Raw genomic sequence first — 15,102 nt, 5'->3', positions numbered from 1 at the left:
TCCAGGCACTTAGAACAGTTATATATAACCTCACCAAACTCTTCCTGTACATCTTCAGTAAGTTTTGCCTTATTAAACTGTTGAATTGCTCTTAGTTCGATGCGTGTCTTTTCCGCTCTTGACCATCTGTATGCCTACATGTTTCTAGGTGAACGTTTGTGTGGCTGTCTTGTGGTTGTCATGGTAGGTATGAACATTCTTATATTATGAGCACTTCTGTGGAAGGAAAAGAAAATGTCTTCTCAATGCAGTGGTAACAAAACTAAACTGTGAACATGTGTGTATAATGAAAATTAAGAATTGGAGAATAAGTATTTATTTCTCAGTAAATAATAAACATAATTTTGAACTACATTTCATTACCATGCATACAGACTATGTAAGTAAATATCCAGGCAACAGCGAAATATGCAGAAAAAATTGAAGAAATGAAACATAATTTATGACATCAAGAAATATTTCCTAATTCTAAGTCTCATAATGAACCCAAAGCACCTAACATTGATTCATATAACATCACAGAAATACTGGCTNTACACTGAACAACAACTGAGACAAGATATTTGAATCTGTGAACTTTTCAGTCTTCTGCTAGATGAGTTAACTGATGTCTGTGATGTTTTCCAGTTACTTTTTTTTTTTTAATTCAGATGGTCTTCTGAAGGCAATATTGAGGAGCTGCTGAAAATATTACTGTTACATGGGAAGCCTGGAGGTGAAGACACATTTCAAAGCTTTTACACTGGCCATTTGGAAATTAATGTTCCCATTCTTAAATCTGTGTCAAACACCACAGATAGTGGTTTCAGCAAAAAACTGTATACTCAACACAGGCTCTTCAGACATTCATTAGACAAAATTCTTGAAATTCATGGAGATGTGATATTATAAACTGAATGCCACTGGCTGAGTAGAGGAAAGGTTTTACTCACATTCCAAGAGCTTCTTCCAGGAACTGTGGAGTTTCTTCAGGAGAGACCCCCACAATTAAATTATCTGTGGTTGCCTGATCTTGCTTTCTTCATAAATCTTACCACTAAACTAAATGAGTTGAATACTGAGCTGCTCCAGGCAAAAACAAGACCATCATTAAAGTTACTGGCACCATAAACTCCTTCAAGGGAATACTGAACTTATGGAAGACTCGGCTGGTGGAAGGCATGCTAACCCAGTTCTGAACCATTCAAATTCATGCTGATGGTAGAACTGATGCATCTGTCTAGATCCTGTCTACTGATGAACTATTTAAGGAGTATGAAGGAAGATTCAAGATTCTGAGTGCATGAAGTTCACTGTCTCTTCCACTACAAACCTGTTTCAGCAAAGGGATACAAGTGAAAGAGTTGAACTTATTTCTTTTGTGTTCAAGGGAAATGTGAGTGATCTAGAACTTGATATTTTAATGTGCAAAACACATTTATCACTGAAAACAAGAGTGAATCACAAAGATCCTTGAAATTTAGTGCCGTCTGCACTTATACACATACTATATTTTATTGAATAAAATAAAACAAACTATACGATTCATTAAATGGATATGATTACTGTTATTCTACTACTTTTTGCATTTCTTATGACTATTCTATGGTTTTTCTTACTAAAGCATTTATGATAGGAACAAAATTAGTATCTGAGTCAGCTTGTAATTTTTCTTGAAGTGTGGCAGCCATCAACACAACAATATCTTATACAAAACCCTGCTTCTGTTCCCAACCCCTTCCCCCCACTCCCCTGATTTCCCATGTAGACTTCCCCCCCCCCCTTCACTGCTCTCACATAGCTGTTTATTACCAATGCCAGTCTGCTTGTAGCGGTTCTCATGGTCTGTCTGCTTGCGGATTTATTTTTCCTTCTACCTTGAAAATGGAGGCGATACGTTCCTCCGAAACGTCGGTTAACACCACATCTACATGGTGCCACATCCCAGAAGACTGCTTTCTTCATAGTCACCATCGTAAAAACCTCAAATCTTACAAAGTAAATTAAGTTTTAATGAAACTGATTAAAAGCTATCACACATCAGTGGTTTACTGTTTTACTGTCTCTTTCAACCACTAAATGTTTAGGTCACAAGGACCATCATCGGATGGTTTGTAAATAGATAAATAAAAAACTTATCATTGAATTTAAAAGCTAAAAAGATCTATTTTAAAATGAAAATGTCATAATACATTCTTGCATTAAGTGATATTATATAACATATAAATCATAGTGGGTATCCTTAAATTTTTAAAATTTTAAACAGAGCAGATGATGTGTACTTTGGGGCTTGTTAAATGTGACATAGGAAGGGTGTATATGGCAATTAGTTACAAGAGGAATGCAGCATCTATTGATAGTTTAATATCTTGATGAATGTAGTCTCTTCTGGAAATTCAGTGAACTGGTGTATTTTTAAACTAAATATTTTATTATAAAGTGTTCTGTTATAATTACGTAAGTTGTGGTTTATTGTTAGTTACATACTTACATATAACAGATTCTGCTGGGGTATGAAAGGTGTATTGTGCTATGCTGGTGAAGAATCTTGTACATCATGGACGCAACACAGTAGGCAAATGGTGGTAAACTGGCATGGTGTCTGGAGGAAGTACCATAATATGCTGATTAGTTTATTGATGTTAAATTGTGAAGTTTCTTTTGGTGATGTGGGGCATTAGTAATCATGTATATAAATGTATGACATCTTACTTGTATTCTGGATATGTAGTGGAGTGAATGTTGTTGCAGTTGTTTGGTGTGGAGGTTTGCCATAGGTATGGAATACTACGTAGTAGAATTCTAAATGATCGTTGTTGGATCGATAAAGTTGCTGTAATTAAATGTAATAATGCAAACTGTATTCTTTTTATTTTACTTTATGTATTGGTTACATAATACATACATAAAGTAAAATAAAAAGAATACAGTTTATATTATTACATTTAATAACAGCAACTTTGTCGATCCAACAACGATCATTTAGAATTCTACTACGTAGTATTCCATACCTATGGCAAACCTCCACACCAAACAACTGCAACAACATTCACTCCACTACATATCCAGAATACAAGTAAGATGTCATACATTTATTTACGTAATTACTAATGCACCACATCACCATAAGAAACTTAACCGGGGGCATGCGGTAGCATAGTTGGTTGAGGCACTATGCTACAAGCTGGAAGGTCACGGGATCGAATCCCGATGAGGTCACTGGATTTTTTTCAATTTACCTAATTTTGAAATTAAATCTGGGATTGCCATGGCAAAAGGTGCATTTAGCAAGAAGAAGAATCTTTTTACCAGCAAATTGGACTTAAATCTGAGAAAGAAACTAGTGAAATGCTACATTTGGAGCATGGCTTTGTATGGGGCTGAANGGGCAGTAGATCAGAAACACCTGGAAAGCTTCAAAATGTGGTGTTGGAGAAGGATGGAGAAGATCAGTTGGACCGATTATGTGAGAAATGAAGAAGTGTTATTTAGAGTCAGTGAGCAGAGGAATATCCTACACAAAATAAGAAAACAGAAGGCTTATTGGATTGGTCATATCTTGCGCAGTAACTGCCTTCTAAAAGAAGTATTGAAGGAAAGATAGAAGTGACCAGAAGACGAGGAAGAAGACGTAAGAAGATGCTGGATGACCTTGGGGACAGAAGAGGATATTCTCATTTGAAGGAGAAAGCTCAAGATCGCATTAAGCGGAGGAACTGTTTTGGAAGAGACTGAGGACCTGTCGTCTTGACAGATTACTGATGAATGATGACCTAATCCTTCCAGCCACACTATGACCCTAGGGTCGACTCAGCCTCTAACATAAATGAGTACCAGAAATTAATTAAACAATTTTCCTGGGGAGTAGAGAGCAGCTGGCGCGTAAGGCTGACAACCTTACCGCCATCTTTCAGCTGACTGTCTAGATAATGTGGGATCCTCAACTTCTCACAACCCTATGGGCCTCCATGGCCTGTTACAGGTATAGCTTTTTTTTATTATTATTATTATGTAACCCTACATTATTGTCTGCTGTGGTGTATCCAGGATGCAGCTGGGAGGTAATTAAGGTATGTGTACTAGGACTATCTAGTGTTTGTGTGACATGAGGGGTCTGGGAGTTTGAATGCAAGATGAGCAGATAATGATGGGGTAGTGGTAAGGTTTTGGTATAATTACAAACATATCACTCATCTGTCGCTTTTGTACGTTAGGATTATATATAGACACAACCCACAACACTGTGGTAACATTCCACAAATTGACTGGAAGGTTTAAATCTAAATAGTCCCATCAATACAAGAAAATATTTTAGATATCTGACTTTCAGGCCATTCTGTATGTTGAGGGTACTTGGAGATTTTACCACCTGTTCGTGTTCTCTGAATCATGTATTAAATGCTCCTCCTGTCTGCCTCATATATTTCAATGGGCAGTCAGTGCACCTTAATTGATAGATTCCACTTCTGCTAAAGATATCAGTTGCTGGTCTGTGTGGTTTTAAGTGATATCTCGTATTGGCATGTCTGAATGATAGTCATATGTTTCAGCTTTTGAACACTTATGCAATAACTACAGTTTGTTTTCTAAAATATGTAAAGGTGACCCACTTTTTTCTGGTGGATGTTCATTGTTGAGGTATGACAAAACTTGAATTCCGCCACATATCCAGGATGTACACAAGCAGATAAAGTACATGTATTTAGATAATTACCAAGCGGCCTCCGTAGTCTAGGAGTAACGTTCCCACCTCATGACTCAAGGTACATGGGTTCAAACCCGGCGGAGGTCGTGGAATTTTTAAGGGCAGAAAAATTCAGGGAACAATTCCTCCGGGAGGCACCTCAAGCCGTGGGTCCCGTGTCGTAGCTTTACGGCACATAAAAGAACCTCATGCCTCAAGGAGGCCTCTGAGCCAAATTATAAGGACATTTCCCGCCCAACAATAGTCTCTAATGCCTCTGGTAGATGGGGGAAGCATCTAGATACCGCTGAGCCAGTAGAGACTGAACTTGCTGGCTGAGTCAGGACTGATGGCACGCACCAGTATCGGTAAGGTATAGACTGGTAGAATATCACAGGGGGACGTACAATAGACCACTGGTCATGGGGAAACCCACCCCCTCCAATAATAATAATAATAATAATAATAGATAATTACCAGCACACCACATCATAATACAATAAAAAACTTTACAATTTAACATTAATAAACTAAACAACTTGGACATTAAATTACATTATTTCCACCGGATATCATGCAAACAACTACGTACTTGCATATTATGTCACATCCACAAAGTGCAAGATTCTTCACCAACACGGCATAGTAAACCTTCCATACCCCAACACAACCTATTATATGTAAGTATATAACTAACAATAAACCACAACTTACATAACATCATACACTACTACAGCAAACTTCCAGAAGAGACTAGATCCATGAATAATATAAAATATTAAGCTATCAAAAGATTCCACATTCCTCGTCACTAAACTGTACATATACACCCTTCCTACATCACACTTAACAAGCCCCACATTATACTTCATCTACTCAGTTTAACCTTTTTAACAGTTTAAGAGAAGCCACTGTAATTTACTCTATATTTTATCACTTACATTACCATCAGTCTCTGAGAATAAACTTCTCACATTTCAGAAATGTGATCCAAACTTGAATAGCATATAATTACCCACTAAGCCAAACAGACAATGCCAATGAAATGTATTTCGCTATGTCATCCAATTACATCAATGATGACAGAGGTCCAAAATCTGTGTCACAAAACATCAGAGACTGACACAATTGATAGTCAGCATGAAACTATCAGTATACGTGATATTGAATAAAAAACGGCTTACATCATTATTGCCTACAGGACTAAGAATAAGGTACTAAACAAATAGGCAGATGTCTAATGAAGTGACGAGGGACTAGTCACAAGTTATCTGGAACAAAGAACTAAGGGTATTGAAGAAAGTTGTCTTCTGGGTTTAGGCACCGTGTATTCTTCGTTTTGGCCGACGTTTCGGAGGAACGTAGCGCCTCCATCTTCAGAGCAGTTGAATAGCTGCGGAGAGCAGTTACTGCTCTCCGCAGCTATTCAACTGCTCTGAAGATGGAGGCGCTACGTTCCTCCGAAACGTCGGCCAAAACGAAGAATACACGGTGCCTAAACCCAGAAGACAACTTTCTTCATTGTCATCGCCGTGAAAACCTCAAAACTTACAACTAAGGGTATTGTTGAAAAAACAAGGAATGTCTGTGCTTTATGCATTGAAAGTCAAATATACTGCATAAAATCTAATGGCAAAGTAAAGAGCAGAACCCAAATCTTGGAAGCGAATGATGGCATTGCAGAAACCAATAATTTTAACCATGAAAGCAAGGGACCTTGAGATGACAGCAAGTGCAGTTAGCATGCTGGTAGTGGCAATAGCAACATTTACACAAGATGAAATCTGTCATTCAACTATATTACTCATCTGTTTCTACTCCCAATTATTCTCAGCATCTTGAGCATGAAGTACTTTTCACAAAAGGTGATATCTCCAACTGAAGCCAGATAATTCAAAGACTGCTCGCTGCCTGCATTTTAAATTAATGAATTTTCCCATGCACATGATAAAAACCCCTTGTACAAAAAGGATTTATTACATATGATGGTTCTTCAAACTGGAAACATAATGCATTCTGCTGCTAATTAAATTTGTAACTTACTTTGTATCAGTTCTAAGCATTCAGGTTTCCTTGTTCAAAGTCTTTCTTGCACACTTCACCATATATGACTCATGGTACACAATTCTACCTCTGCAGTGTTTCATAGGTACGACAAAAAACAAAATGGAGACTGTCTTATTCCATAAACGTATGATATTTAATAATATTCACAAAAACAAATTATATTTGTGATAACAATAAAATGGTTTTAAGCACAACAGCATGACAACACGGCTCTCACACAAGAAGGATGCACCTCTGAATCTTCAAAAAATGTCATTCATATTACCATTTGACTCAGCAAGCAATATGCACTGTTTTGGCACCATTTACATCATCTCTGAATGCAGTCCAAACACAAATTCATGAAAATGAGGCTACATACCTGTTGCATCAACACTTCAATTTATATTTAATTTGCTGTACCAATCAGAAGTTTGGAAACAGAGACATACCATTCTGATGGTTTCTGATACTGTTATGGTCAGTCTGTTAAAATGACAAATAATTACTTGGTTCTCATACAGCATATACAAGAACATGCACTTCAATCACGGTACACATCAGTACACATATCCTCAACAAACATACTAGGTATAAAATGAAAGCAAACATCCTGTGTGGGAAACACATCTGCAGAGAGTGATACGGCACAAGCTTGCTATTATTACATACTTGTGTCCTTCCTCTCATTCTGAAGTACTTTCCAATCTCAGCATAATTCATTGCAGCTCCAAGAAAGATTATCGCTTGAAGCTCTTAACAAGTTTCATAGTCTTCTGCATCAGTGGAGCCATACGAGGCTTTGCCTTGGTAGCTGAAAAACATAACATAAAGAACTCAACATGGTAACCATTTTATGACACTGCAATCATTATTTTGGTTTACTAAAATGTATGGGATATGGAAGGATGATTATGGAGAAGAGTTAATGATTTATTTTAACATATGATCCCATCATACAGCCTGAGTGACTGAAGAAAAGGGAACTATTTGTAACCATTCATTATAATTAACTAGCCTATTTCATATTAATTAAGAAACACTCAGAAGTGATATGGTTCCAGTTTTGCTAAGAGGACAGGAAGTAACATCTGGTACATTTCCTGGAATTCTGGTAGTTTCAGCAGAATCGGTAGGCCTTTAAGAATTCAAGAGGTGATAGCTTGGAACAGCGATAACTTAGAAGAGAAAGTACCTGAGCCCAATCCCATGATCCTAATATACAAAGTCGCGGTCAACTCTAGCGTTCGGTCAGTAACTGCCAGAATCACAAAACAATATGATTCGTAAGTCACCAAATTAAGAGTCCTCCTAGTTTTCAAAATGAACTGTGTTTGGAGGAGTAGACTTATTTGAATGCTGTGGACTGGCAGACCTCAGGATTCCAGGGAGCTCATTCTCCCTCAGAAGTCTTAATTCAAATTTCCTCCAATTCAGACTCAAAAACTATATCACTTCAATAAAGTACAATTTACTGGGTTATAAGCCATACAACATTCAAATTCATGCAAGTGTAAGAAAAATTTAGTTTCCATTAAGTATAGTGTTCAGTGTTATCAAAAGATAATAAATTAAAGTGCAGTCTTGAAGTGGTGTACATGACTGTAACGTAAAGAACCTCATGCCCTGCCTGAGCCAGGCCCATATGACCCTAGATAAGATCTCATCACTACAATTACTGAGCAGAGCCTAGCTACTCCAACTCTCCCCCACTTGCATGACACATTCATTCATTCATTCATTCATTCATTCATTCATTCATTGTTGGAGGAGGTGGGTTTCCCCATGCACTTAGACCAGTTATTGGTCCACTGTGCATCCCCCTTTAATTTCTACTATCCCCATACCCTACCGGTACTGGTGCCTGTTATCAGCCCCTTTCTGCCAGCGAGGTCGGCCCTCTACTGGCAGTGGTATCTGATAATTAGTCCCTTTCTGTCAGCGAGGTTAATCCTCATCTGGCAGTGGTACCTAATACTTTCCCCATCTACCGGAGGCATTGGAAACTACTTGGGTGGGAAAATTTGCCTAATTTAGCTCAGAGGTCTCCTAGAGACATGAGGTTCTTTTACGTGCTGTAAATCTATGACATGGGACACACGGCTTAAAGTCCCTCCCGGAGGACTTGTTCCCTGAATTTTTCCACCCTTAAAAATTCCACGGCCTCTGCCGGGTTTGAACCTGCGTACCTTGAGTCATGAGGTGGGAACGTTGCCCCTAGACTACAGAGGCCACTTCGCACGACACATTAGTAACTGTAGGTGAAAAGAACCCTTACCTACTAGCACCAGGAGCTACAAATCTCCTTCCTTCCCAACATCCACAAGACAGGGAAGGAATGCACTGTAACTTCAGTGAAGGCATCCAAGAACACAGCGAAGGTGAGCAACAAAGGGAAAGAAAGGGCCATCATAGAAGTAACCAAACAATGAAAGGGCCCAAAGAGAGTTAAAAGTGTTTCCCAATGTGTGTGGCATAAATTCACCTATGGGGAAGACGGTTACAAGTGGCACATCAACGCAGGGCTTCGACCTCTCAGCGAAGGCAAGAGATGGAGAAGAAGAGTCAGCTACAACCCTACATAACACCACGACTGAAAACACACCAATGAGCAATGCTACACGTTAGATGTCATGTGGTGGCTCATCCCACAACATATTGAGGAGTCAAAACGGAAGGAGCTTGAATCTACAAGTTTGTTGGCTCCAGATCATGCTGCAGAAGACAACTACTGCTATCACAAAGGTTAGTGTCCAAGCGTGACCATGATGAGTCGCACACTTCGAAGCTGGGCGGTAGAGCACAACCAAGAGAACACTGAACTACTGGCAGCGAAGAAGTGCAGTAGGCCAAGGGACCAACCTGAGGGATTAGGCAGTGTAGATGAACAGTGTGAACTGACTGTAACTTCACAGCAGGAGATTATTTTAGAAACAGATTCCAGAGAGCTACCAGCTGGACAATTATAAATTGGAAAAAGGAAGCACAGAAGAACACCCATCCAAAGACACAAGTGACATAAAACTGATACTTGCAGGAATTATGGAAGTAATAAAGCAGAGCAATATAAATTTACAAGAATGTGTTAAAGGCAGACCTTAGCACCAACATTGAGATAATCCATCACTTCCAAGAAAGTGTTAAGGCTCACATTAATTCCAAAATCAGTCAATTACAGGAAAACAATGCAAAATTTCAGCAAAACTTAAGGGCCGAGATAAAAGTAAAAAATGAAAAACTGACCGAAAGATTTGAGCTACAGAGCCAGCAAATTAACGAAGAATTCTCGGCCAGGCTAGATTCTGAGACTAGGAGATTAACTAATCAGGTAGATCAAGTACAGAAACAGAATCTGAACTTGTGGCAGTGAAAAGGCAGCTACAGGTAGTCAGCATGTGGTTTGAGACTAAACTAGAACAAAGACTCATACCCATGGTATCACAGACAAACTGGCCAGCCGGATGGCAGATCACAGGCCCAAAGTGGATGTTACCATCTGTAAATGAGATCAGGATGTGAGCCATAGAGGCAGAGCATCAATCAAATTAACCAGGTGGTAAAGTAAGGAAAATCTGCAACTGAAAGTAGATCGGAACAGGTGAATGCCAAAATTGTGGCACTGGAAAGTAAAACTTCTGATGTACCGAGCAGAGCAGCAGTTGCAGTGGAATTGCATGTGATAAGTAACACCCTTCTCTCTCCTTCCATCATGAATCAGAATGACCCTAATAGTGACAATGATGGTACTACCAGTAGCCATGTTCCGACTAATGAGAACCATCACTGTTCTTGTCAGTCAAGTGCCTGCAATGTTTGTGTGAGAGTGAGCTTAAATGCAAATAGAATGAATGAGCCAGTAGAACCTTTGTCAGTGTCTAGTTTTCTGAGTAGTCCAGAACTGCCATTGTCATTATTTTATGACAACTCAGACACCAACCTGGTATTTCATCTTCAACAGTTGGATGAATTTATTAGACTCAAGGGCATACCTAAGGCTTATCGGCTGGCTGTCACTTACAGATCAATTGTTGGGCACATGAGCAAACAATGGGTCAACACTGTAAGCAGAACTCACCTCTATCATTACTGAGCAGAGCCCAACTACTCCAACTTTTCCCTGCTTGCAAGACACCTTAGTAACTGTAGGTGAAAAAATCTTATCTACTAGCACCAGCAACCATAATTCTCCTTTCTTCCCAAGAAGCTTCTTGACATCAGCAAGACAGGGAAGGAATGCATTTGGTCATTTGACACTCCAAAGACTATAATCATGAAACTTTGTTCAATAAACCAAGAGGCATACAAAACTACTTAACTTGGGGACTTACTTCATACATGGGGCCGCGCCATAGCTCAAACGGTTAGTTGCTGGCTTCCCACCGCGGCGGCCTGGGTTCGATCCCAGGTCTGGTCAAGTGGGATTTGTGGTGGACAAAGTGGCACTGGGGCAGGTTTTCTCTGAGTACTTTGGTTCCCCTGCCAATCTTCATTCCACCAATTGTTCCAAAATCACCATCAATCATCTGGGGTTGGTACGATAGGCCAGAAGTGGTCACAGTTCAAGGGACTTAGTCCCACCCCACTAGCAATAAAAAAATACTACATACATGTGTATGTAACATGTTACCACTTCAGCAGATCTGCCATATCCGGGCATTCCTATAAAGTCCATATGTCCCAAAGTGCAAAAGATGGGGTTTGGAAGAAATACACAACTAGCAATCCTTGAAAATGCTTCACAAATATTTTCACCAATTTTAATGTAAATAAATAAATATTATCAGAAGACCCTGTAACATTGCAAAAACATGAACAACATTGTCAAGGTATCCATGTGCCTGCAATCATTCTCCTTATGGCACTCTCCAGTAGAGTCAGAGGTCTTCTCCTTGTGTTCATTGACTTACACACAAACTTACATATCTAAACTAAAAATTATACACCTGATTTCTTCTACACAGGCCCCTACAGCTGATACAGCATGAAGACCATTCTCACACATTTCATTCCATGCTGCACAGCTGCAATAGTTAACACAGTGTCAAGAACAGGTCCCACTTACCTGTCTGAATGTGTCTTGTAGGAGCAGGAACTGGAGTGACTCCTGTGCCAGCCACTCTAGCAGCCTTGGCCTGTGCCGCAATAGGCTTTGCAACGCGAGCAGTCCCATACTTTGCCTGGAAATGACATGAAATGAAATTCACACACTCTCTCTCTGCATGTAACCAGACGTGTGAACAGTCACCTTCTCTTGTATAACAAAGTAACCATTTAAACTGTAGTCTTCTGGATTATGAGACCATATAATCCCCTGAGATGGTACCCTGAAGATGGAGGCAGTAGGTTACTCCAAAATAAACGCAATCACCTGCAAGACTTATGGTGTGATTACCGAGAAGACCAAAATGTAAATGTTTACTGCTTTCAAAATCTCAACAAAGTACCTACTAAATAAATAACTGATTTACTCCTTCAACCTGCCAACAGGACCCAAAAGTTCAACGCCACTAATACCAAATTCTTCCATAGGACATGAAAAACCATGGAGCTACACCAAAATGTTTTCAGCAGTGAGGAGAGGAAAGGGCTACACACAATTTGTAATTACTCAAGAAAACAAACTTAATCGAAGGTCAAGGATACATGATCATTACTGAACCTTTCCAAAGAATTTTGATATATGGCTTGTGACAATGGAGGTAAGAAGTTTCAAGAATCATGACGAACTAAACAGAAATCTGTCTTATAAATAAAAAAAAATCTAAAATGAGCAAAAAGGAGAGCAGCAACATGTATATATCTACATGCACAGGACAAGATAGCAAAGAATGTTGCACTACATAGCAACCGGAAAAAAGTGACTAAAAATAATGAATAAACAATAGAATAATAATTATTTCTCAAACAACAGGTTATAGCAATTTTAAGAAAAAAAAACAGGAATACACTTGCATACAGCAATTGGGAAGGACCCTATAAAACTGTTATGAAATACAATATTTAGGAATAATTCTAACACAATGAAAGATTTTTTAAATTCTGATGCTTTGGGTTGCAATGCTATGCATACATTTCCTATTTCTTTTGTGTATGATTGCAGTGTGTAACAGAAGCTGAAACTCTGCACAGAATCACTACACAACAGATACCATTTAATGTGCAAAATTTCAGAATGACAACTTGTGACATTCCTTTCTGAGGCCAGTAATTTCCAGTGGCATGAATGTGATACAAAGTTCTGTAAACACTGATCTGCTGGTCGAAAAGCTATGATACCAAAACTTCATCTTCCTTCCTAAGTGATAAACAAGGATAAACTGGAATATTAAACTTCAGGCTCTGGTCTCTGTCATTCTTCCTACACTCCAAGACACATTGCCGTCATTTTTTAACACTGATGTATGCAATGGTAGACTAACAACCCTTCCTCTCCTCTAACATGGCCAACACAGGGAGCTTCAGAAGTCCAAACAAACTTATGAAGAACTTCAGTTAGATACTTTACCTGTTGCCTTGCAACGTTGCGAGGAGGTTTTGCCACACTATCCACATAAGCCAGTTTTGTTTGCCGGACTGGTGTTGACTTTGCTATTGACTGCTGAATATTAGTAGTCAGAGCTTTCAGCTTCGCTTCCCGCTCTTCCAAACACCTCTACAAATTAAAGTGAAAACATACAAAAAAGAATTACTCTCCATACATCTTATACATCAAAATTAGAACTTTATACAAAAATTACTCTTTTATACAGAACAATAAACAATGCTATTCTGAAGAATCAGGCAGTATGTTCTATGGAAACGCTCCTAATATATACTAGACCATCTTAGACCAGTAATGGAATCAGGGTACATCAAAAATTTTTTAGGCAACCTTACAGAAAAAGTCTTCATAGCCACCACTGTGAGAACCTCAAATCCTCCATAATTATATCCGTAAACAATGTTCTTCTGCACTGCCTTACAATGAAGAAACTCCTAAAAACTGCATCTGTAATAAGTTAACATAGAGGAGAGAGCATTCTGTGTTATTTCTGTTAATATTAATATAACGTGTTGTGTGTGGCAGCAATGAAATAGCTGACTACTGTGGGTGGGACTCAAATCTGGATGAAGAAGACCACTTTCATCAGAAGGTAGTTCCAGCTTTGAAGAGAATCTAAGTGCTGTACGATACCTTACAGGGCATTTTAACATTTTCATGTGAGTGGGTGATCGTAAATGAGGTTAGGATTAGTAATCAGATTTAGAGAAAACACTTACAGAAATAACTACAACAGTCTCAATGAGTTACACATTCCAAAGATCACTGTAACTACAGCACACATGAAGTCTTCTCAGTCTTCACTAGCTGTTGCTTGGTAGCGGCTTCCAATGGCAGACATTCCTCTTCCTCTGGGTTCCCAAACTGTCCCTAACTTCACCTACCGGCTTCTCCAAGTCAGAGTCAGTTACTTTATGACTGGTGGTTTACTGCGAATCAGTTTGTCTTGGTGCCAAGCCCCTTCTGGATCACAACCAGACATAGTGCATTATACGTAGGTTGTACCGAAAGTCATTAGCAACTTTTTATTGCATGCAACCTGGGAACAGCAGATGAAAGAGAGTATGGTGTTGGTGGAACCAGCTGTTGTGTTAACCTTGAGTGTCTTGTGACGTCAATAGCTTGCATCACGTGACCAGTATCACTCCTAACAAAATGGCCGACAACCACATGTCATTTCACCAGCGTGCTGTCATCGAATTTATTGTGAAAGAGGAAATCCTTGCTGCAGAAATTCACCAGAGACTTCAGCGTGCTTATGGAAGTGTGTGCATGGGTTCGAGCAGTGTTCAAAGATGGGTGAAACATTTTAAAGATGGGAACACCAGCATTGAAGATGAGCCTCGGAGTGGTCGTCCTCGAACAGCCTCAACTGAACGCAACAAGGAAAGAGTGGATGAGATCATTCAAGATGACAGGTGTGTGACTGTGGACACAACAGCCCCAAAACTTGGAATAGGGCACAGTGCAGTACAGGAGATGATTGAAAGCTTGGGCTATAGCAAAGTTTGTGCTCATTAGGTCCCGCGGTTACTGACTGAAGACCACAAAGGTCAGTGAAAAGCCATCACATCAGCACTGCTGCAGAGATATCGACACAAGGCGATGATTTTTTGCTCTGTATTGTGACAGGTGACGAAAGCAGGTTTCACCATTTTGAGCCTGAAATGAAACAGCAGAGTATGGAATGGCACCATTTGCATTCTCTATCAAAAAAGAAGACAAAGACAGTGCCATCAGCTGCGAAGGTGATGGGCACAGTCTTCTGGGATGCAGAGGGGTTTATTCTGACCAAATTCCTGGAACCTGGGTAAACCATCAATGCTGCTCGTTATGTCCAGATGCTGCACAA

At 39.3% G+C, this 15,102-nt stretch overlaps 1 protein-coding gene across 1 annotated transcript in view; it reads right to left on the bottom strand.

Annotated features, from left to right (window-relative positions):
* Nucleotides 1–6,844: 6,844 nt before the first annotated feature.
* Nucleotides 6,845–15,102, bottom strand: part of LOC111871033 (transcription elongation factor B polypeptide 3) — a 24,010-nt gene continuing 15,752 nt past the window's right edge. The window contains exons 7-9 of the mRNA XM_023863767.2: nt 13,215–13,361; nt 11,772–11,886; nt 6,845–7,523 (exon numbers count right to left, since the gene is read on the bottom strand). Coding sequence (XP_023719535.1) covers nt 7,450–7,523; nt 11,772–11,886; nt 13,215–13,361 — 336 coding nt within the window. The 3' untranslated portion in view covers nt 6,845–7,449. The remainder of the gene's footprint in view (nt 7,524–11,771; nt 11,887–13,214; nt 13,362–15,102) is intronic.

This window comes from Cryptotermes secundus, unplaced genomic scaffold, assembly GCF_002891405.2.
Source record: "Cryptotermes secundus unplaced genomic scaffold, Csec_1.0 scaffold101, whole genome shotgun sequence".
NCBI lineage: Eukaryota > Metazoa > Arthropoda > Insecta > Blattodea > Kalotermitidae > Cryptotermes > Cryptotermes secundus.
Note: the sequence above shows the minus strand (reverse complement) of the source record. Positions and strands in the feature narration are given on the sequence as shown.